The sequence below is a fragment of the Anser brachyrhynchus genome (assembly GCF_964034855.1).
Source record: "Anser brachyrhynchus genome assembly, chromosome: 1".
NCBI classification, from domain to species: Eukaryota; Metazoa; Chordata; class Aves; order Anseriformes; family Anatidae; genus Anser; species Anser brachyrhynchus.
The window spans coordinates 203,672,258-203,696,527 of record NC_137694.1 but is presented as its reverse complement, the minus strand read 5'-3'; the positions used below and the strand labels follow the sequence as shown (position 1 = coordinate 203,696,527).

The 24,270-nt window shown below is 38.8% G+C and overlaps 1 protein-coding gene across 1 annotated transcript in view; it reads left to right on the top strand.

Annotated features, from left to right (window-relative positions):
* TMEM135 (transmembrane protein 135) overlaps nt 1-24,270 on the top strand; it is a 180,757-nt gene that overhangs the window by 35,097 nt on the left and 121,390 nt on the right. The window contains exon 4 of the mRNA XM_080598275.1: nt 7,739-7,772. Within this exon, the coding sequence (XP_080454401.1) occupies nt 7,739-7,772 (34 nt within the window). The remainder of the gene's footprint in view (nt 1-7,738; nt 7,773-24,270) is intronic.

The window sequence follows — 24,270 nt, the reverse complement described above, 5'->3', positions numbered from 1 at the left end:
TGTAGATATATTTTCTTTTTGGCTTCTGTCCCTTTCTGGTTTTCTCATACCCTTTCTTTGGCATACATTCAAATCATAGAACATGTTGAGTTTACTTTCTTTCCTTTTAAGAACAACAAATTCTGAGTATTGGCAAGAAAAATAATAGCCATTGTACTTAACATACAACATGCTCAAAGCGGGTATTACCGACTTGCAGTTTTGAGCAACTTTAAGCTCCTCAACTATAAAGTGTCTGTTTCCTACTTGAAACAATCCAAAATTTAGAAAGAGAAAATCTCTTAAAGAGAGTAGTGGGGCTCTGGGGCCTTAAACTGTATCTTTTGACATGAAGTTATGTGCCTGAACATTATCTTCGTGTGAAAAACTTGCTACCGGTATTTATTAAGCTCAAAAAGTAATCATTTTCTTTTCTGAAAACTTATTGCTTAGGTCTGTTTTCATAATTTTCGGCATTATTTTGAAAGCTTATCTGTTCCTGCTGATTTTAAGTGAACTTTTGCACCAGGATTTCACTGCTGGCCTCCAGCTGTCAGTAGGAAATTGGTGGGTGTGAGAGATTAACGATACCCTAAACATAATCTGTAGTTCTTGTGTTATTACAGGGATGCAATCACAACTCTAGATCTGTCGTTGGTTAGCTTTTGGTGTCAAGCTGCTGTAGAGCAGAAAGAAAAACCTCTTCATTTTGACCTTTTTCTTTTTGGGGGAAGCCTGTGATTTGCGTGTTTGATTTAATTCTGCAGGTTATAAAGTGGTGTGCTTTACAGTGTGGGGGGGAGGAAAGGGGGGGGGGCATTCTTCCTGTTTTTGCAGACCACAAATCCTGTCTGGGGAGCCATTACAAACTATTATGTTAGCTTCTTAGTTTATGCTCAGAAATTAAAGCCAGAGTTAACTCTTTCTTTTCTTTTTGCCTTTACATTTATTTGTTTTTATTGTGAGAAGGTACAAGGTAATGGCTTCAAATTTTAATGTAGCAAATCTGTTTGGCATAAGCTGTGTCCATTTTACATTCCACTTGGTATTTACCTTTGAATCCACTGATTCCTTTGGATGTAGTTGCGCTTGTGATTTTAGAGCATATGGAAAATGATTGTCAGCTAAAGTAAGGTGATAAAAGTCAGGATATACAGCAGAGCCAGTGAACAGCGGTATTTATGAAATTCAAAGTTGAATTTGGAGGGAACTTGTTAAAAGTACATTTTTTCATAAAGATGAAATTTGCTACTTTAAAGCCACGTATAGTCCAGACCTTTTTGAATAGGTCACAAGAAGAGAAGTTTGACTTGGTTCGTTTTAGCACCTATTGACTCGAATCAGACCCGTCACTTTGACAACGCCAGTGATTTTTGGACAAGCAAAGCATAAGATTGGAATATTAGAAAGATGACCTCTTGAACTGGGGTTTGAGTTAAAAACCTTTATAGGAAAGCTAAAACAATCCTTATCTTAGCAAAGTATCGGTTATTTTTTCCCCTCAACTTTTAAAATTTACTATGTACAGGGACAAATGTAACCCATCAGTGAGGCTGCTTAAGCAAGGAACATGTGCTCTTAATTGCATGCACGAAGATGTTTAACATGCTGCTTTATTCATCTGCAGGCTCCTTCCAGCCATCTCTGCCTGCTAACTGTTGCTGTGTGCTGGGGCAAAGGCAGCCATTGCAGGTTTTGGGGCTGGGATGTACTTGCCCCGTTGTGTACCTTGCTCCGCGGTGTGATTTTACTAGCTCACAGTTACAGCTAACACCTACAGCTATTCTAACTGAAAGAGGTGCCTGTTGAGTCGATTTATGTGAGTTTTGTACGTAATGGCATTCATCATGCTGTGGTTATTTTGAGGTATTTGTGACTTGGTCACTTACTTTCACAGGAAAAAAAAATGTGATTATATTAAAAAAAAAAAAGTATTTAGTTTAAATTTGTTTGTTTAGTTGCAGTAAACATTTAGATTTAAAGGTGTCTACTTGGAAGGATTTGTAGTTTTGTTTGAACAAGGCAATACAGAAAACATGATTTAAATTTCATGTTGCCAAAAAAAAAAAGTTACTCATGAGAAAGCTGCTTGACTGGCATGCTGTGTATTAGATATATAAAGATGGAGAGAGGAAGGCAAAAAGTAAATACTCAAAGGAGGAATGAATATGGAGAGAGAAGTAGTTTTAAAAAATCACAAGTGTCTACCTCTCAGCTGTGGCTCTTCAGAGAAAAAGGTGATGTTGGCTTTGTTGGAGATCTTATCTTCTTGAGTGTGGTTGTGCTGCTGAAAGGCTGCGCTCCACACTGATGTTCTTTGAAGCATCGTAGGGTCCTTCAGCGTGAAGTGAACAAATACAATTCATTTATAGTAAAAATGACATGAGCATAAGGGTGTTTTAAGGATTCACCGCACCTTCAGGCAAAGCTATTCTTTTTTAGCTTAGCACCAACTTTTTTTTTTTTAAGGAAAACCATAAATATATTGAAGGAAAACCATAAACAAGAAGGGAGAATTGGCAGTAAATTTCATAGGAAAAAATGTCCTGGTTGTTTTTAAAATTGGAATTTTGTATGCCTTGCTATTATATTAAGCCAAAGCTCATATTACTTGTGAGAATAAAGTTATTTGTTGAATTTTACAATGTGTCAAGCCAAGCAGAAAAGTATTTCTTAGCAAGCTGTCACACAAACAATATGTTGGCATGCAGATTTGGACAGTTGTTGCTCCTGTTGGGTGAATAGGTTCTTTACCTCATGTGTAAGGCAATTGCGACTTTGGCCTCTATCAAATATGTTTTCCAGAGCTTAAACCTGTGTGAAAGTGTAAATATCTTGCTCACAGGAAGATGAACTCAAAGTTTGAGATTGGCACTTTGATTTCTTTAAGATACTGTTGGTTAAACAAAGAATAGGAAATCTTTAATCCGCTTTCTTTATTTCCTGTACTTTCTTTTCAAGACCTTGAAGATGACTTGAAGTTTCTGAAAAACTGGAACAGCTTCGTAAAAGGAGTGTGTCCAAAGTCTTAGGGAACATGATGCAAAAACTGAAGGAGCTCAGTTTTTTGTTTTAAGAAATTGTATGTGGCTGGTTTGGTTGGGCTCTCACTAGTGTTATAGTGGAGGGAAAGATGTAACTGGTTTCAGTGACTGGAGAGATTTTTGTCTAGAACTAGGAAGCAAATTGTAAAAGTAGCATTCAGATAAGCTGTTACAACCACTGATAATCTCATGGAAAAAAAATTTAAAGACAAATTTGAGTGGTTTTTATTCCTATTTTTAAAACGAGTGACTAATTCATTAATGAAAATTTATTTTACATTAGGAAGTTAGATTATTTATTGCAGTAAACTCTTCTGATTTTTAGAAACTTTGGAAGAAGTGTTGTCTAATATTTTTAACTTGCTTTCTGCCTTTTTTTTTTCCATAGAACAGTGGAATTACTGAGCTGGAGAGGGCTGAGGGAGGCCATCTAGCGCAGCTTCCTGCTTGGAGCAGGATCAGCACTGACATGGGACCAGGTTGCTTTGGGATTTCTATAGTCAGGCCTTGCAGACCTCTGAGGACAGAGGTCCTGCAACCCCTCTGGGTCCCTGTTCCAGTGCTTGACAGTCTTGAGGCAGAAAATACTGTTTCCTCACTGCAAGTCAGAATCCCCCATTTTTCTGTAGCGTGCTTCAGAGAGGCTGGTTCTTGCCCTGGTAACCTTCTTGTGGTGCTGGAGGGCTGCTGTTAGGTCCCCCCTGTGACCTTCTCATCTCTGGGATGAACAAGCCCACGTTCCCCATCGGCTTCTCGCAGGGTGAGTGCTGCAGCCCCGGCCGTGCTGGTGCCCTCCCCTCGACTCGCGCCAGGCGGTGAACTCTGTCTTGGTTGGGGGACCAAAGCAGGCCTAGTGGTCTGTGTGATGTCTAACGACTGTCAAGTAAAGGGGATTAATCACTTCCCTTGACCTCCTACATACACTTCTGTTAAGACAGCCCAGTGTGCTGCTAGGCTTCCTTGCTATTTTTGTCCTATAGCTTTTCATTATTTTTTTTAACAGTTATTTTTGACTCTTTCCTCTGGGCAGTACAGTCACAAAAATATGTTGTTCTTTGAGCTTTATAGGCCATAGTTGAAGAGCTGTTGGTATTAGAAGTTGGTCTGAATGCTACTGAGTTGTCCAAAAAGCAAGTTGTATCAAGTGAAACCTTTCTCTGAGGAAGCTACAAATGAACAGAAGAGTTATCTTCTGGAAGAATGTGGTCTGTTATTTAAACATTAAGAATTGTAACAGTGAGATTGGAATTATTCAGCCCCAGATGACATAAGCTGTGTTGAATAATTGCACTTGGAGACATTGCTGGCTTATTTCTCTAGCAAACATACAAGAAAATTCATGTGAATGTGGGAAGGGGGAAAAAATTAGGTGAAACAAAATGAAAAGTATTCTAGACACTACTCCTCTTTGAAGCTTTAAAGGGTGATTCAAAAATGTGTTTGCTTTCATCCAATCACTCTTTTCAGGTAAAAGAAACCAGTCTTGCTAAGACTTCAAAAAAAACGTTTTTCTTAGGTTCTTTAGTTTAACAAAGCAGCCTGGCAGAATTGAATGGGACATACCGCCCCATTTTGTGTCCCACTAATGCAGCTCTATTGGATGCTGACTTTGCGTCCTTGTTCTAGTTCATCACTGGTCAACCTTTCGTTAATTATGTCCTGGTTTGTGTGTGTGTGTTTATTTCCTTTCCCCAAATTAAAGATTGTGTGTCATTGGGAAGCTGGTCAAGGGCAGGGATTGTCCTTCTCTACTCTGCACTGATGCAGTGCAGCCTCACCTTGAGCACTGTGTGCAGGCTTGGGAACCCCAGTATAAAAAGGACATAAAACTATTAGAGCGTCCAGAGGAGGGCTACAAAGTTGATGATGAGTCTAGAGGGGAAGATGTACAAGGAGCAGCTGAGGTCCCTTGGTTTGTTCAGCCCAGAGCAGAGCAGGCTGAGGGGAGGCCTCATGGCGGCCTGCAGCTCCCTCACGAGGGGAGCGGAGGGGCAGGCGCTGAGCTCTGCTCTCTGGGGACAGCGACAGGACCCGAGGGAACGGCATGGAGCTGGGACAGGGGAGGGTCAGGCTGGGGGTTAGGGAAAGGTTCTGCACCCAGAGGTGGTCGGGCACTGGGAGAGGCTCCCCAGGGCAGTGGTCATGGCACCGAGCCTGCTGGAGTTCAAGAAGCGTTTGGACAGCTCTCTCAGCCATAGGGTCTGATTTTTGGGTAGTGCTGTGTGGAGCCAGGGTTTGGACTCGATGATCCTTGTGGGTCTCTTTCAGCTCAGGATATTCTGTGATTTGGAACTGTCTAGGATATGGGAGATAGTATCAGCTGAAAGATGGAATTGAAGCAGTGGGAAGCTAAAATGAAGATTTTGGTGAGATTAACTTCTAAATGGAAAATGGCAGAGATGAAGAAAGCACAGAGGAGTAAAGGGAAATAAAAATGTGTGTGTCCACGCGGGCTTTCTCTTAGTGACCCTGCCTGACCATCACTGGTGTAACTACCTGCTGATCTAGGTCCTCCAGAGATTAACCTTCAACACTGGTTCATGGACTGGGGGGGTTAAATGTTAGCCGTTTTGTAGTGTCTTTAAGCCTCCAAAGCAGGTGATTACACATGGCAGACTAATTATTTCTGTTATTTAATTATTTCCTGCTCTTGTAATACTATTTCCCAATTATATGCGTCTCTTATTTACCAGCTGCAGCTTTAATACAGTCCTTGGGTTGTATCAGCGACCCTTTTGTTTGGACCAGCTCCATCCTTCTGCCCTGTTTTCCATCAGCTGTCATTGTTACAAAATAGTGCCACATTTTCTGAGCTTCCACCCACTTTTTACCAGTTGAGTTCACAGTTGGGTTAGGTTTGCTGGATCACATTTGCACAGGGCTGGGAAGAGTTTTCTGTAAAAAACATGGAGATATTTATTATTAAAGCAGTCACAGAATGAATTTGGGGGAAAAAAGACTGTTTCTGCTTGGAGTTAGCTGAGGTCTTGTTCAGCAGCAAATGCAGACAGGCTTGCTTCAGGCACTTTCAGATGATGTCAACTAGCAGCTTTCTGTATTTTCAACTCCAGAAGTTATTTCCTTGTGTGCTTTCATTGTCTGCATGTTTTTCCTCCCCTGACCACCTACTTCTTGTATCGGTCTCACTGCAGCTGCACTGTAGCTTCTTATTTCTTTCCTTCCTTTTCTCTAGCCCCTTTTCCTTTCTTTGTCTTTGCGATTGGCAGGTTGCATTTAACACTTGGCCAAGAGGGACCACAATAAAAGCTACGAATTTGACAAGATCAAGCTCCTGGATTTTTAGTACATGGAAAAAGAAAAAAAAAAATAATCAGTGGGAGGCCAAAGCACCTCGCCTGCATGTCATCCCAGCCTGTGTGATACAGATACTACCAGAGAGAATCCATGAAGTAAATTGTGCAGTAGCCAAGCTGTGCAATACACGCTATAATACTATTGTCAAAACACTCATTATACTCTTAAAGCAGTGAGAGCTTAAAAAGCTTAAAGATTCATTGGTTGTTCGTGGACCTGTTCAAGAGTTCAATTCATGTACTGTACAAGGTGAATTTTCGTTCCTTCCTGGTTAGAAGCAGCATGCAGGATTGGGGGACTTTATTGTGAGTTATGGAAGTCTCTCTGCTTTAATGTTTCAAGATACAATTCGCTATATGTTGTCTGTTTGGGTTTTTTTGTGTACTCCATCCGCACCAAATCTTTAGATTTGGGCTTTTTTTTTTTTATCCCTGAGGTTTCTATGCTGTGATCTTGTTGGTATTTTTTTTTTGTATCTGCACATGCAGAGTGGTAGTAGGTGGGGAAGGTATTCAAAGAGGATTTTTTTTTAAACAATCTGCTTTTGTTAGTTAAAGTGTTGAGCTTCAACAAAATTTGAATCTTGCATGTGAATAGAGAGCAACCTGTGGGACTCGGGATGATGTAACATTGCTTCTTCAAATTCAAAGTGATGTGGAAGCACTAGAGCTTTTAAATGGGATATATCCCTATGCCTCACATACCAGTTGTGAGAAATGTAAATCTAGATGCTTTGCTTGGCAAAGTTATAAACACCTGGACATGAGGGTTAGAAAATACTGAACAAGATTTTTTCTTTCCTTTTCATTTTTTTTTTCTGCTTGCTGCCTTGGAACCATGCAATTGGAATTTATTTCCTACCGTGTGTGATTTCGTGTCCTTGTATAATTGCACTGATTTCAAGTTGTTTTGTTAACATACAGCCCTCTTAAGCACTCTATGCTTAAAAACTTAAAATATCAAGACAAATATACAAACTTGGGTGGGTTGGACCTTCTGTCATTCATGTTTGTAGCAGCGTTAAAAAAAATCCCAAATGGTGTGAAGACAAATGAGTTCAGCTTATAAACTCATTTTCATATTAAGTTTAACAGTTAAACATGATGGTATGATATTTGAGGCTTTCACTTTGTGTTATTCAAGGTGCCTTGCCCCTTCATGATGACTTCATGACTCGTGCAGGCCAATCACTATATATAACTCTGTACTTATAATTCTTCACTGCTTTGATACTGTGCTATGAAGGTACTATTTTTGGTTTCATATGTATTTTTCTGTAGGGTAGCAATGATCCATCCTAAATTCTGTTCTTTAATGCAGTATTCTAATGCTTAAACTTTTTTCTTCATTTTGCAAAAAGTTATTAATTTATTCACCAATTTTATAACTTCTGTTTCTAGGAGAGGACTCCTCACAATTTACATGGCCAATCAAGTAAGTAGTCCTTTATTTCAAGAGTAAAAATGTGTAATATCATTGGAAATGCATCTTGTTTAAAATGGATTAGTGCTGAGATCCATTGACTTCTTAATCCTTTGAAGACTTTTCTGTTTTTCAATTGAAGAATTACGTGCTGTTAGGTAATGAAAGTTATCTTAATAGCAAATTGTGCTCTTAGGTGTTTCAGGAGTAGCTGTAAAGCACATGCTGAACTGTAGTTTGTTGTATTATGTTGAAATTTCTTGTATCATAAACCCAAGAAAATGGATAATTTTATGTCCCTTCCTTAGTAGAATGACGTGGTACTTTCAATGATCATTGTTTTTCAGATAAGTAATCCAACAATATATGCGTCACTTTTATTATTAATCATTCTTCAAACTGATATAAAATATTATGCAAGCAAACATTTTACCAGATGGTTGTATCAATTTAATTTTGTCGTGTTTTTTGTAATCTTTGTCAAATAACAGTAGTAAACTTATGTAAATACTTTATACTTTAACTTTTTCTAAATATGTACTTCTGTAACATGATTATATTTCTTGAGGAATGATTGTATTTGCTAGAAGAATTATCTAAAGATTTTTTATAGTGAGTTGTATAAAGAGTCATATAACAAGAAGGAAAACAAAACTAAACAAAAAACCCAACCAGACAACCTAAGAAATGTTTTAGAACACTATAACAATTTACTGGAGCCTTGAGAGAATCATATGAACTTAAGACTCTTTAAAGATTTGTAAGTAAAAGTGTTGAGACAAAGACAATTTATTGCAGTACAGATTGGAGTGATAACACCAATACTTTCTCTTCCATTCTGGTAAAGCCATTGTTGATAACTGTTGTAATTGTGACGATACTTGGAATGCTTTTGGAAAGAGATGATATTTCACGTGCTAGCAAGTAAATATCCTGTTCATAGAAATATTTCAAAATATAGCAAAACCCATTATAGAGTTCTATTTCAAATTCTAGTGTTTAATTTTTTTTAGGCAGGAATTGTTTCTTACTTTATTCTGTATTCATACAGTGCCTGTCATTACAGACTCACTCATGAGTAGAGTTTACAGAATTCAGAAGAGAAGAAATTAATTTTCACCATTAATTATATTGAAATCAACTACTTTTTACTGTTTTAACTTTTATCCACTTGACTTGGATGGCTCATACCCTGTCCATTAAGTTTCCTTTTTGTTTGTGATTTTTTTTCCTAATTTGAGAAGAAAATGAGTCGTCTCCTTGAAATTTAATTAGTTATATGTTCAGACCCTCAATAACACGTAGCAACAGCATTGGATTCCTACGGGGATAACTTTGGTTATCACTAAGGACTGAATTTGTTCTTGAATTAAGAAGAGTAGGTGTGTAAAAGTCTCTCATTCAGGAAGCATAGATTATTATAAAAGTAGTGATAATTAGTTGGACATCTCATTGTTAATTTGGATCGGGCTTTTAAAGAGAGAGGGGGAAATAGGTGTGCTTAAATAGCAAAATCTCTTGAGTATCCTAGTAATGAGAAAGCTCATTATGTCCATGACTCTTAAGTTGTGATGCCACACAGCTCACTTGATGTTGGACAGTGTTATAAGGGAAAAGTCAACCACTGTAGTCAGATTTGTAGTCAGATTTTATGGAAGCCATTTATTGCCATGAACGTTCTCTTCAACATAATGGTTTATTTTAGTAACTAGTCTTTGAACTTGGGACAGCCAACGGTTTGGTTCAGAAACTGCCCTGATTATGACATAGCTTGTTAGCAAGCTGTGTAGTCACTGCAAATATTTTCCTACTTGCATTGCTTATCTCTGGTTGAGAACTTTCTATGCCTTAAGTTTTACTCATAACTTCACTGTGTCCTTAAAGTATTTGTTACCTTTAGATTGCAGCATGTTCTGAGAGCTGTCATACTTTAGTTGTTAATGCTGGTATCTAGATTTCAGACCTGGAATGCAATGTGGCTTAAGCTAGTTGTCAGGCCATGAAAATGGAGAATGGATATGAAATGGGAAATTACTCTGCATTTCTTGCATTTTATAAAAACTGGTTTCAGAACCTATTCACATATTCTTTGAACTAAATGTATTACGTTGTTTTGTTTCATGTTTTGCTAAAGTATATTTTATAGTCTGAGCAATAACTACATCTTTTTTTGTGGTTCTTCGTGAGTGCCTTTGTCTAGTTGGGAGGGGGGGTAGTTGTAATTAGGGCTATTGGTTATAAGCAATTATCTTGACTATTGCTGCAGTGAATTTTTATAGCCATTCTAGGGCCTTTAATATAGTAACCTTTAAAACAGGAAAATAGTTTTTATATTGGCCATGTTGGCAGTGTTTGACAGTTTGTGCGCAGAGATGAATTTACGTGGTGAAATGGGCATGATAGGTGTGAAAGTCTTCATGTATGGCTGCCGTTGAGGAGCGAAACACAGGAGAGTGTTACAGGCAGAAGGGTTAAGGACCTTTGTTTTGAAAAGGCAACATCTTTTATTGATTTTTTTTAATTACTAGAAACATATGAATAAGTGTCCTGACTAATTTTAAGTAATGCAGGGGCTTATATGACCCAGAACTCCCCAGTTGTATTTTCTGACTACTTACAGGATGAAATGACAGGTTAAATTGTTTATGCTGTATATGTTCTGTGGAAAAATTGAATGAAAGTGCTTTCTTAAGGTAGCTTTCTGCTAAATTGAGTTTATTAGAACAATGCATGTGAAAGGTTTTTTTTTTCTTGACTTAAGTAGAAGAAATAAATATAGGAATATATGATATGCAGTCTAAAATCAACTTCTAATAAAAAAAAAAAAAAAGCTTAGAAGTAAACTAATGTGCCTGAGCCCTAACATGGTTGAAAATGTGGGTTTGGAAGTTTTTAACTAGTTACAGTCTGAGAACTGATGTTTCTGTAATACCCCAGCGGAGAGCTGCAGTAGTCAGTGCTGGGGACCACACAGAAGCACAGAGCCTTTCATGTTCTATTTTGGATTGCACATGTTAAAGTCAAGACGTTTCTAGGATTGTAAGGGATGCATTGGTAGTGAACGTATAAGATAATCCTTTATGGTTAATTTGAGATCAAAAGGAACCCCAAGATTCCAACAAAAGGTGGAAACTGAAATGTAATATCTTCAGTTATTTTTATCTGGAAAAGAAGATGATGATAATAAATGGGCGGCCGTGAATGATACCTATAGCTCTTAAGTTTCAAAACAGTTATGGCATACTTCATTGTGAACAGCTTAACATTTGAGTTGTTGCTTTGAAGTTTAAGAAACCATGTCTTTGAATTAGTTTTTTTTTTTTTTGTGTTGAAACTAAACTGACTAAAAGAGGGTCTGACTAAAAAATAAAAAACAACCTACAAGATAGAAAAGAGACTAATCTGGACTAGGACCCTTTTTTTGTTATAAAAGTTTTTGAGAAATAAAAAATTTTGAAAATTGATACATTGTCATTCAAATGCTATCCCAAGACACTTATCCTAGTGTATGCTCAACTGTACAGTGTTTGCTCTGCTCTGGAAAAAATGGAGGTGTATTTACGTTTTGTTTGAAATTCAAACTGTGCCTCGTTATATCAGACTTCATTCATTTTATACTATAATTTCTAACGGATTTGAGTAGAATCACAGAATAACTTAGGCTGGAAAAACCCTTAAGATCATCAAGTCCAACCACCAGCGTATCACTACCAAGCGCACCACTAAGCCGTGTCCCTAAGCTCTACACCCACACGTCTCTCACGTATTTCCAGCGCTGGTGACTCCACCACTTCCCTGGGCAGCCTGTTCCATTGCATGACCACCTTTTCCATGAAGAAATTCTTCCTGATGTCTAATCTAAACCTTCCCTGGTGCAACTTGAGACCTTTTAGTCGTATCCTATCACTTGGCACCTGAGGAAAGAGACCGACACCCTCCTCACTGCAGCCTCCTTTCAGGTAGCTGTAGAGAGTGATGAGGTCTCCCCTCAGCCTCCTTTTCTCCAGACTAAACAGCCCCAGTTCCTTCAGCTGCTCCTCATAACTCTTGTTTTCCAGTTCCTTCACCAGCTTCGTTGAACTTCCCTGCACACGGGTGATCAACTCCACATCCTTCTTGTGGTGAGGGGCCCAAAACCGAACACAGTACTTGAGGTGTGGCCTCACCAGTGCCGTGTACAAGGGGACAATCACCTCCCTGGTCCTGCTGGCCACACAATTTCTGATGATTCATGACCAGGATGCTGTTGGCCTTCTTACACACTTGGGCACACTGCTGGCTCATGTTCAGCCAGCTGTCAACCAGCACCCCCAAGGCCCTTTTCTGCCAGGCAGCTTTCCAGCCTCTCTTCCCCAGGCCCATACCGCTGCACGGGGTTGTGGTGACCCAGGTGCAGCACCTGGCACTTACCCTTTCTGATTGTCATGTGTGGTGTTATACATACAAAATTGGAAATGTTAACATTAACAAGTTGTTCTTCAGGGTCACAGGTTAAACAATGTAAAGTTCAGGCGTGAGATCAGACAGCTGGATGCAAAAGGCAGAGTGGGAGTGTTGGGGACTGGCTTTTGACTGTGATAGAAGGAATTGATGTAGGAATCATTCCCAACCATAGAGAGGGCGTTAGGGAGTGGAAAAAATACAAATTTGAAAAATAAGTTGAGAAAGATCAAGAAAAGAAGGCAGCAGTACAACCCAAAAATGAGGAATTAGAACTCTTTGTAGCAAGAGACATGAAGGATTGGAGCTGAGCTGATGTAATGAGAGTTGGATTGTGGGAGTGTTGTAGGTATAACAAGTGGAAGATAGATGGGAGAACATAGAGACTGTGCTACTTAAAGCAGAAAGCAGATGATAAAGAAAACGATAGGTTTGGAGGGAAGGGAAGTAATGAATTTTGCTGCAATGAAGAAAAATTTAGCAAGAGCCCGGAGAGAGAGAGAGAGAGAGAGAGAGACAAAGAGGGTACTGTTGGTGTCCTGAATATGGGAGTTGGAGAAAATGTTGTCAGCAATAACATCTGGATGAATTCTACACAGAAAAATGGCTAGTCCATGTTGCACTTACATGCTGTCCTGATGTTAGGTCATCAGTGCATCTATCATTGATGAAATATTGAATATAGGAGCTCATATACCAAGGAAGAGATACTGTTTTAAGGTAAGAAACACACGGCCGCCAGTAGTAAGAAAAGGGAGCGTTTTCCTTTCAAACAAAATTTTGGAGGAAGAATACATCTTCCTGGGTGTAAAGTAAAACAGTGATCACCTGTTAAAGATAATATGGATTAAGAGAAATATTGAGAGAACAGCAAGGAGTGTAAGACGACTACAATAAGGGGAAGTCCTTCAAAATTTTGTACGCTTGAACTTATGACATTTTTCTGGAAAATCTGAGGGCTGCTGTGGGTGTTCAACAGCCTGTTGATGAGGCTGGGAGCCTGCTTACTGTGGTACTTACTCTTCCTTTTGGGCATACCAACTCCTTCCTTTCCCTGTGTCTGCTGTTACAGAAACACTTTTTCAGTTGTATTTCAAGTCCAGATAGGAAAGCGTTAAAGCTAAAAAAAAAATACTGTTGACATTAAATACTGAATAGAACAAGTTGATCAAAAGTATTTGAGTGGGTATTGCTCTGTTTCAGTGTATGATAGAGCACAGGTAGTATAACTGAGAATGGTTTCTTTCGCTTTTGAAGAAGTGCAAGCAGTATCAGAGTTGAATTGTTTTTCATTTACATAAATAGTCTAAATCTGGCTTCATTTTGGCCGTACCTTTGTTTACTCCAAGCAAGCAATGTGAAGAACAAGTATTGTGCTCCTATGGCTAGAGCTACTTGGTCTAGAAGCAAGCAAGAATGCTGAAGCACAGATCCACAAAGAAGTCCCTCTGGATCTAATGGAGAAATGAGTATCCAGCGCTCTTTAGTCACAGCTTAACTCCAGGTGTTTGTATGCTTTCTTACAGGATGGAAGTCGTAGCGATTCAAAATACCGCTAAATCTTCATGCTTTGCAGTACTTAAAAAATCAAAACCAGTAGTCTCGTGTAAGATACGTGGTACACTTTAGCAGCAAACAAAGCTTAACATGAGTATAGTGGAATATAAAAAGTGGTTTGAATGTTTGAGGCCAAGGGCCCTCCAATATCACTTTCCATGTACACTAAATTTGTTGTTATTGTTTTGTGCCTTGTGGGGAAGGTATGTGGAAGGACAAAAGAAGGGGCAGAGACTTGCTACGGCAAGAGGAGCAGCAACAACAGAAATCTACTTTTAAGCTGTGCTGTTGCTGATCCTGTTCGCCTAAAGGCAAAATGGTAATATTGTGAATGAAGATAATTGCATACAAGAAGTACTCTGCCACTGAACATTCCTGAGTGATTTTACTAACCAGCTTATCAAGTGCTTTCTGTACAAACTTGCAAATGAGTTGGAGTTGTTATGAATGTTTCAGTACCTTGTGCCTGTTACAATTAAATGTATGATACTGTGAAAATACAGATTCCAGTTTTTTTCCTTGAGTAATGTGCTATATGACTATAAAGTCACATTTATGTTGTGTAACTTGCAAGTCATTTGAGAAATTATTACCTAATGGTGTTATATACTATAAAACATTATGTACCAAAATAGAAATATCCTTAAAAATAAGGTCTTGTCATTTTTTTCAACGATAATTCTGTGAAATAATAGGTGTTTGAAATATCCCATTTTTTGGCAGACCATTATATTTGGTTACACAGTTTATTTACTGTAACACAAAAAAATGTTTTCTGTTTAAACTTACTAAATTGACATTTTATAAACAAGGCACCAACTCCTTTTCCTTTGGGAACAACACAGTTTTAATCAAAAGATGAAGACAATGCAGACTGAAGAAGGCCAGATGGATTTACATTTACCCAATAAATATTTTAGAGTTTTTAGAAGCTCTGGATTCTAGGAAAATGGATTTTCCCACTCCTCTGTTCTCTTTTTAGGTAATTAAAATCTCGTTGTGTGCTTTCATGGTATTTCTTTTTTATTAACATTATACAAGGACTGCTGGGATGGGGAAACTCACCTCTCTTATTTAGTTTATCAGCCAAGGTATGAATACCCAGATTTTTTTTTAACTTCTCTAACATCTAAGAAGTGACCTCCATAACTGAAAATGCATCAAGTAAATGCTTGAAACACTTGTCTCCTTGGAGTCTAGCTGTTTTCCTGCCACCATCTCTTGGTTTGTCACGGATAACTGCGACCCTCTTCTGAGGCGAGAGTGGCTTTGGTTACAGCAGCTGGAAGGGACCACGTGTATTTATTCTCTAATGTTGCCCAGGCTAGATAGCCCTTTCATTCCTTCCATTATTAGCTTTTGAGTTGATACTGTAGCAGTTTAAGAACTATTGCTTAGTTCTTCCTTATGGGCAAAAAGAAAGAAAAAAGTACTATGCTAACTTTTTTATTAGAGTAGTAAAATTCTTATTTTCTCAACGTTATAACGTATTGGTAGAAAAGCATGAATACTTTGATATTCTGCTTTTGACTTCCTGGTTAACTTAGAGGAAAAAATGCAGTTTGAAAGCTTGCAGGGAAGCCCTCTGCTTTTCCTCATTGGAAGCCGTGCTGAGGTAGAGGTCCGGATCCCAGTGTCATTCCTGGCTGGAGGAGGACAAACTCCTGATGTTGTGGTAGTGCTCTCAGCTGAGGTACGTGTCTGTCACTGCTGCCTGGGTGAGGGAGGAGCAGAGAGGTCAGTATTTAGTGTTGCCTGAAAAGAAGTCTCAAGGACTCATGGCATAATTTCTGCTGTTGCATGGACAAACTGCCTCAGATAATGATGTGCTGCTGGCTGTAGTTGATAAAGGCTTAACTTCTAACAGGCGTGCCAAAACTCGTTTTAGTACTAACAAGAAACCAATCTTCTCTGGTGTCAAGTTAGACATCGATATCAACTCAGCAGTGTTTTTTCTGAGCCTACAGTTTTAATACATGTCCTCTTCAACACATCTTAAGTTCGAAGCTCACTTGAGAGTCCTGAATCCCCGCTTCTAACAGTAGCATTTTGGCTACTGGGAGGATTTGTTTGCTTCCACTTGTATCAGGTCATGCGATGTTCTTTGGTAAGACCTGCCTTTTGTTGAGGAATGGTATTTTTCTGCTGTTCCATCATCTGGATTTAGTAGGAAAGCTCCTTCCTTAACTTCCGTTTCTTTAATGCCTGGAGCTTACTGGAAAAAGAGGGTAGAAGAGCTTGCATCTTTTTCATTTCATAGAAGACACAATCAGATGGAGCTCATCTGACATTTATTCTGTGGCCTTCATATCACATGCTCTGTCTTAATTGTGTTATATTTCTGCTCTTGTGTCATTCTCTCAGCACCCCCAGGGTACAGTTCAAGAAGTGATGCTGTTAATACCATGTACTAATTGTAGACTGGAGTGGGAAAGTAAATAAAGTGTTAAATGTAGTAGTAGGAAAAGGATGAAATGTTTTTTATTAAGATGTTAATAGCATTACATAAAAAGGAACATAATTTTGTGAGTAGTTTGGAGGAATATGAAGTTACTCAAAAGGAATGGTTACTCTTTAATGCCTGACAGTAATGTTCAGGTCTGTTCCACAGGCACCTAAGCAGAAGAAAACTTTTACCCTTTCACAGAATGCTTGAGTTTATTTTGGTGACTGTGCAGGGAAAGTGTATTGTATGATCAACATTTCCAAGCTCCTTGCTTAGAAATTAAATGCAGATGTTTTCAAATAATCAAAGACTTAGGCGTGTTTTATTCTAGTAGATAAATGCTCAAAACACTTTCCAAAAATTTTATTTTGGAATTCAGAATTAGATGCCATAAATGGGTAAGCTATATACTTTACACATATCATGTTCTGTGGGATAGGCAGTTTGGCAACTGAAACAGGCAATATTGAAATAAATTGCTACTTTTAAATATAAACTTTACATAAAACTCGTATGAGAAGAGAAATACGCTGCAGTCTTACTCTCCTTCAAATAGAGCATAATGTGGACTAATTTGATTAACAGAATACTTCACGTAATCAAATTATGGATAACTGATGGCTCTCTAGCATGGCTTTAAAAGGTTGAAACTTAAGGTCACTGTCACTACCCCCACGTGAAGTCTTTAAGAGGCAGGTTTTAAAATTAGGAGTCATGTGAACTTAAACACTGCTGATGTCTTCACTTTTAAGTAATACAGTAATAAAGTTAGATCCTAGCAGCTGGCGCTCTTGCGGATTGACATGGCTAATTGGCTTTGGCATCTTAGCCTCAGGAAACCTCATCCATCACTTCAGAGCAGGACGTTTGGCAAGAGTCAGAGAAAACATTTAATACTTTGTCTCTTGCTTTCTATGCAAAGCTGCTTTGCATTTTTGAGCTTTCCGGTGTATCTTGTTAAACGCTCAATGCAATACTTATTTTTACGCTCCTTTAATGAGATCTTTTACAGTGAGTAGCTACTTGTTTGACTTTCTAGAATTACCAAAAATGTCAGTATTACAAATCAGTTTCGAAACTTCTTTCTCAGATAAAACTTCTGTCTTTTACAGCTTATGCAAAATTCTGGATCAGAAATACTGTGTTAAAGTTAGATGACTTTTTGCTAGTCAGTAACTGGGATTAAAGGAATGTTTAATTTCAGGTTATGAAGAACTCTCAGAAACCTATCTCTAGTGTGAAAAGCATTTCTAATTTTTAGAACTACTGTAGGTGAGAATTTGGTAGATTAAAAAAGATGGGTCAGGAGGTATTTCAAGGCTTCCCAGCAGGTGAGGTCCAAGTAGTGTTTGAGGAGAACTGAGGGTTTTCCTGGTGAGAGGAAAGGGTCTCAGAGGTCTGCTGGGGGAGGCCTGTGGGAGCAGGAGTCTCTTACTCTTCCTACACCCCAACAGTCTCAGCAGTCCTCTCCCCTTCTGCCAGCTCTTCACATTGTCAGGCATTCATGTTTGCTCCTCAAACCTTGAAGAAACACAGCTTTCACCCCCCTCTCCAGGCTCATCCCAGGATGAACACAAGGCAGGAGGGGAAGGCGTTCATGAGCTGCAGACCTTGGAGTTCTGGGGAACCGTTTGTGTGACCTTTTCTTAGATATATTTACGAGAAGCACTCACCATTTAGTCAGCTTTCTCTTGTTGGGGTGCAGAGGAAATGTGGAAGGACCTTTGCCCGCTCTCAGAGATGAGCCAGCTCCGAGCATTCAGGGCCAGCAGCAGAACCGCTCACTGCATGGTAGGCCTCGTCCGTGAACCCCTGCTTTACCTCTTTCTCTATGTCCCTCTCTATAGCCGTTTAATAAAACTGGGAAGTTTTAACGTATAACATTTTGGAAGCTTTAATTTTTGAGGTTTTGGCAGTTCCACGTAAAATCTCCAACTGTTGTGCGGGTGATGATAGTTGTTGTCCCACTGCTTCTGGAACTGATCAAGTGTTAAGACAGCTTGGGAGTCGTGGCATTCGGATTTCATTTTATAAAAGAAGAAAACTTTAATTCTGCGTTCAAAATACGCAGAATGAAAGCATTTCGAAGAGGAATGCAGTTTACATAAGTGTAAGCTCATCCTGCTAGTTTATGACTTAATTAAAAAACACCATTTTTTTACACGCTGTTAATCTTAGCATGGAACTCTCTGATGGAATGGGTGTGTGTTGTTCCTGATTAGTCACATCATATTTAATTATTGCTTTCTGTGCTCCAAATGTTTTGTTCAGAATTAAATCCTTCGTGCTCTTAATTACTGATATCCCCTCCTATAGCATGACTGCCAGTTCCAGTGTGATATTGTTCCTGACGTCAGTTATAGGATAATGATAATTAACCAGAGCAACAGTTTCAGCCCAGAAATCGTTTTGCTCCTTTTGAATCCTTAAGCTTTCAAAATAAAAGTATGTCACACGCTTGCAGTACTTAAATACTTGTTCCACAGAACGTTTTGGAGAGAAAGAAAAGTTGTTTAGCCTAAAAATTATAAACTCCACACAAAGGCAATAATCAGTGAGTTGTTTCGGAAAACAGTACAGCCAGCTTCTGTCTTCACGGTATCGGAACTACAAAACAAAAAATACACCTTTGCACATACAACCTGACAGTGATTGTTTTCATATTTTCACTTCCATGTCTTGAAGAAGTATTTTCTATGTTAAAAAGTATGTGGCATGGTTATGTACAAAAGTGATTCCCGAAGTCTTATTAATTCTGTAAATAAGTAAATATTTTAACCTATATTTATAATCAGCTGTAATGGATGTGCTGGTGTATAGCCGTAAGCTTGTGTAAACTGGCAAATGTTAACACGTGGTGGTTTAAGTTCTTTATGTTCTGCTGTTACAGGATATGTAGATTTTAAACAGTGCCGAGACTAAGTTTTTTAATTGTGTAAACAGTCATTGGTTTGGCATTCAGGGGGAGGTGGTTCATTTGAAATCTTGTCTCAGTGATATGCTCCTTATGCCTTTAATAAGGTTAGAAAAGTGGAGGAGGACAACTTCTAGCACAGCTTGTAAATGTCAGTCTGGATGGGAGGCAGTTCAGCTTGAAAACAATATTGGTGTTGGAAAAGTGAAAGGAGAAAAGATCCCTTCTGGGAACTGTTCTCCCACGAGGAAAAACTGTTTTAAAAAATGTAAAATTATGATCATTTTTGGTAATGCAGAAGGAAGTAGTTCTGAAATACCAAACTACGTCTAGTAAATGTGGGGAAAACCAAAGACAGAATAAAATTTATTTCGGCTAGGTCTAAAGCCGCCCGGTTTCCTGAAGGCAGTATTTCACCTTGGCTTGAGCCCTGTTCACACGTGAAAATTTCCAGTTAACGTCTTCTCTTTAAGACTATTCCGTCTTTGAAAGACAAGATGACTCAAATAGAATTTTTACAGGAAAATAGAGATGATTGTGGGAGTAGGACCCGCTTTTGAATCTTTTCCCCTTTGCCAGGCTACGAGATCAGGGTCAGCAGCCGAAACCACTAGTCTCTGTGGAATTTCAAGGACGCACCAATAACCATACCTTACTACGATATTCTGTTAAATAGGGTTATTTCAGAGGAGTTGCACCATCTGATGTTGGTCTTGTATGGTCACTGCCATGTCATGTGGCAGCTGTAAATTTCAACAGGGCATTTTGTAGCTAATCTTTCATGTTCGTGTAATTTGAGTGCTGTGGTTCCCTGAGAGTTTCTTTATGGTTCAGTAACCTCTCTCCGCCTGCTCGGAAGAAATGGAGTGCTTCAGTAGCTGCTGCTCTTCTCAAGTCCGGTAATTAGTCTTGAAGATTGCAGGAGACGTTTGTGGATTTTGTTAAAATTAGTCTGTATTCCACACCCAATATTTCTAGGGAGAAGAGTGATCTGAAGTGGGAATCAGGAGAGGGGTAGAATGCTTTATATTTAACAACATATTTTTCTTCGCTTTAGTACCTATTTTACATTGATAGAATTTTTGTCAAATTGTTTTGATTTGTTTTGTTTGAATTGCTCATATCCAATTTTTATGAATTTTATTAGGATATCCATTATAACCCTAGTTAGAAATATTGTAAGCATCAGTTTCAGTGATTCTGTGTCAGACTGACTTTCTGTAACTTTTACATAATTTCATAAATGTGTGGTATTTGTTTAACCCCCTTCCCCTCTCCACAAGTAAACCCTAATGAATTTATGTATTTGAATACTTTTTTAATTGTAAATCTTTTCACTTTGAAAACACACGCTTTCATTTGTAGAAAGTAATTCTTGCTGGTAACCTTGGTTTACTGGTGACTTTAGTGTCTTTCATTCAAGTTTACGTGTACAACATTCTGCTTGCAGCGTTTCACGTATGTAATTTGATGTGTGGTTTTGCGGATCAGTGCGTTGATTGAAAGGTCTTTACATTGTCAGTCAGGTTGCAAACATTCCCAAAGAGCACCTGTACAGTTGTTTGGGAAATATGCACTCCACGTATGTGTGGGCTCACCTCCCCTTTGTAAACAATTTATAAACGATTCTGTGCTTAGAATATTTGGAAATTTAAAATATTTTAGATGTTTGTGTAGGGAAAAAAACATTCATTTTTTAAAACAACTGTATATCTTTCCTCGCTTCCTGGCACGCATGCTGTTTGCCTCTGTGTCTGTCTGCCTCTGTCTTTAGGGATGTTTTTATTAGCCAGCAGGAGCTTTACAAATTATGATTATTCTCCCATATAAAAACATGTGGCTATCCTTGGTGACAGGCTTCTATTAACATACTGAAACTATCTGCCATCCAGAAAATGACTTACTGGGTAAATCGTTTCCTTTACATTTAAACCCTAATGTTCACCACATCTCTTATTCTTAGCCTAATAAAGGCTGCTGGGAACTGAATGAAGTCCTCAAGCACGTTAAGCTGTACGAAGTAGCCCCTGGAGTCCCAGGCTGTGACTGTGGCGTACAGTGTAAATCATTTTGAACTGAAACGGATGCACTGAACTTGAATATGGGCATTGTTTGATAACGCTTGCAAATCACAGTGGGACAGTGGCCTTAGGCAAAACAAGAGGTAAAGGGAATTCGGTGCTGTAAATAACCTTGTTGGAGACCTTCATCATGCTTATAAATAACAAAGCTCTCGGGCATCTCCCTGTCATGTGTCCCGTCCCCCACCCGAAAATCCATAAGATTTTTGTTAATTTGCGTGATTGCCTGCTTATATTTCATTTATGAATTTGAAAATACCCGAGTTTGAAGGTATTTCTATTTGAATAAACTTTGGGGTGAGGCCTCTCACTGATCTGTGAGATTTGGGGTTTTACTAACGGATAAAAATCTGAAACTTTTCTCAGAGTTCTAGCCTGTTTGTAATGGAGGCTGTGTATTGTGCATGTGGAGACTCGAAGAATAGGATTATAGGATTATTTTTGGAACTTCACTGAGAGGAGTTACTGCAGTTTGAGCAAGAACTTAAGACAGTCACCCTGGTCTGTGTTATCCAGTATTCCCTCTCATACTGAAGGGGGATTGGGAGGAAGCCTCAAATACAGGTCTGGTATGGAAAACATTTAATCTCTACAGTGCAAGTTATCCAAAATTGCCGCTAACTGAAAACAGAAGTGTTAGGAGCAATACTAGGAAAATACAGCTACAGGAATTTCACCACTGCGTTAAGAAAGGCCAGCATGACAGTCTGCCCGTGAGCATCATGACCGGTTCTTCAGTTCAAGAAGCGTTTGGACAACACTGTCAGAAATACGGTTTGTTTTTTGGGTGGTCCTGTGTGGAGCCAGGAGTTGGACTTGATGATCCTTGTGGGTCCCTTCCAGCTTGGGATATTCTATGATTCTGTGATTCTTTTCCAAAAGTAGATGATGAGTTACTTGAGATGTAATGAAATCCTCTGGTCAAAGAAACTGTTAGGCATGAAAAAGAAGAAAATGAGTCAGATAGCATTTTGCAATACCCTAATAAGCAAACATTTTTTCACTTTTGCATTTTTTTTAATTTTTTTCAGTTAACAGATCATCTTGTATACAAAATCATCAACAATCTGTACATGTGAGTCACATGCTAAGGGTATATCTAAATTCAGTCCTAGGGTCATGCATGTTTTGGGGCTGTTTTCGCTGTCATCAACCTACTAATTCTACTTTTTACTTGCTTCAACAAATTGCAATGATTATTTGCAAACAGAATTATTCTGTTTTGATCTGTGGTTACTATTGTTTCGTACTCTTTTGCTTACTATGTATTTTTCAGTGTAATTCAGAACATTGCTTTCAATTTGGACTTGTTATTTTGAAATGCGGAGAATTCATTAAACTGCTACTTCACTGATATTTACCTGTTGATTAGAAAAATAGATGTTTCTGATCCTGTAGAGGAATTAGAATAGCTTTCTTCTTGTCTCCAAAATCTTCCTAAAATGGGAAATCTCTCCGAATACAGATTCATCTCATTAATAGAAATGAGCTTGCAAAATGTACCTATGTTAAAGTTTAGTGGGTTAATGCCACGACAAGCAAGGAAAATGTTTGCTTATATTGCTTGCTTTTTAAAGAAAATAAGTGGAAACTAATGGAGCAAGAGTTACAGATACCTTGAACAGGTAATTCATTTAACAATATTTCATAGGTCTGACAACAGTGCTAATGCTGACTTTTGAGAACAAAAAAAGGTATAGGGGAGCTCTTGATTTTGTTTTGATAATCATTTAGTGTCTACCAGATTGATAAAATTAGGATTTTCTGAGGTATTATGTGATGGCTGAGGAAGAAAACTGAAGGTGAGTGTAAGGAAAAAACTTTTACTTGTTCATAAACAGAACACCAAGACTGATTGAAAAGCTGAGAAAAATATTCCTATTTTGCAGTTAAAAATAGAAATATAGAGAAGATGAGAACAAAATGTCTTTATGTCAGCGTATGTCTTTATGTTGAACTTAGAAGCACAGAATCTGCATTGTTTTTCTTTGTATTGCTGTTTTCACGGAGCCACGCTCGCTAGCTCCATTTCTAGTTCTTTGAATTCAGCCACAGAATTTCAGGCTGGCACTGCAAAAATGAAGATCACAATTCTTGCAAAATACTCGGTAATGAGGAAGAGCGCTGATTGTCATTGTCATGAATGTTCTGGAAAAGAGGAAACTGAGAAGACAAGTGCTTTGCTATTTATAATCCATGTAGGACTGTGAAAATGAAAGCTGGCTGTGGAGCCTTGCAAAAGATGTGCAGCAATGCATGGGCAGAAAAATCCTTTACGTACACAGTGTTGGACTGAATTGCTGCTCAGAGGGACGCGATGTTGAAATTATGATGAAAATGTCAGTTCAGCACTTAATAGCTATTAATCTCCCTCTTTCCCCCAATTTAATATTAAGGATTATTTGGAAATGAACGGAGGATAAAACAAAAATCATTATCGTGCCACTACGTAAGTCATGGGTGCGCTGACAGGTTTACTACTGTCTGCAGTTCTGGTCCTCTTTAAAGCGTAATAGAAGTAGGGAAAGTACCCCATGGAAAAATAAAGATGCAAAGGTGTTGAAGAACACGTGTAAGTGGAGGAGCTAAACTATGCGAATTTAGCCCAGGGGAAGGGACTGAGGAGGGATGGGAGACGAGTATGTGAAGTGACGTGTGCATGGGGAGGGTGGGTAGTGCTAGCCTATTTACTCGTAACACAGGAAGCGAGGGCTGCCAAATAAAATTGTTAGGTGTTCAAACTGATGTGCACATGGTGCAGAGCTAAACTGAGGAACCCATTGACACAGGAGGTTGTGCATGCCAAAGGCTTTCTTGGGTGCAACAAGAAAATAAATCACTTAAGTTTCCATTAGGGGCACAAAATGCGAAGATCCCGGATCTTGTTCTGGCGGCTCTGCCCTGTAGCTTGCTGAGGCTCATAGCAGGGAGGAGGGTATTTTTCAGGTGTTTGTTGCTGCTAGTTGTTAGAAGGCAGATACTGAGCTAGGTGGGCACTGGTCCTGCTCAGGCGTGGCCACTTTTGTGCACTTGGGTGTACTGCAGGTAGCGCTGCTGCCGCTTTTGGAGCGG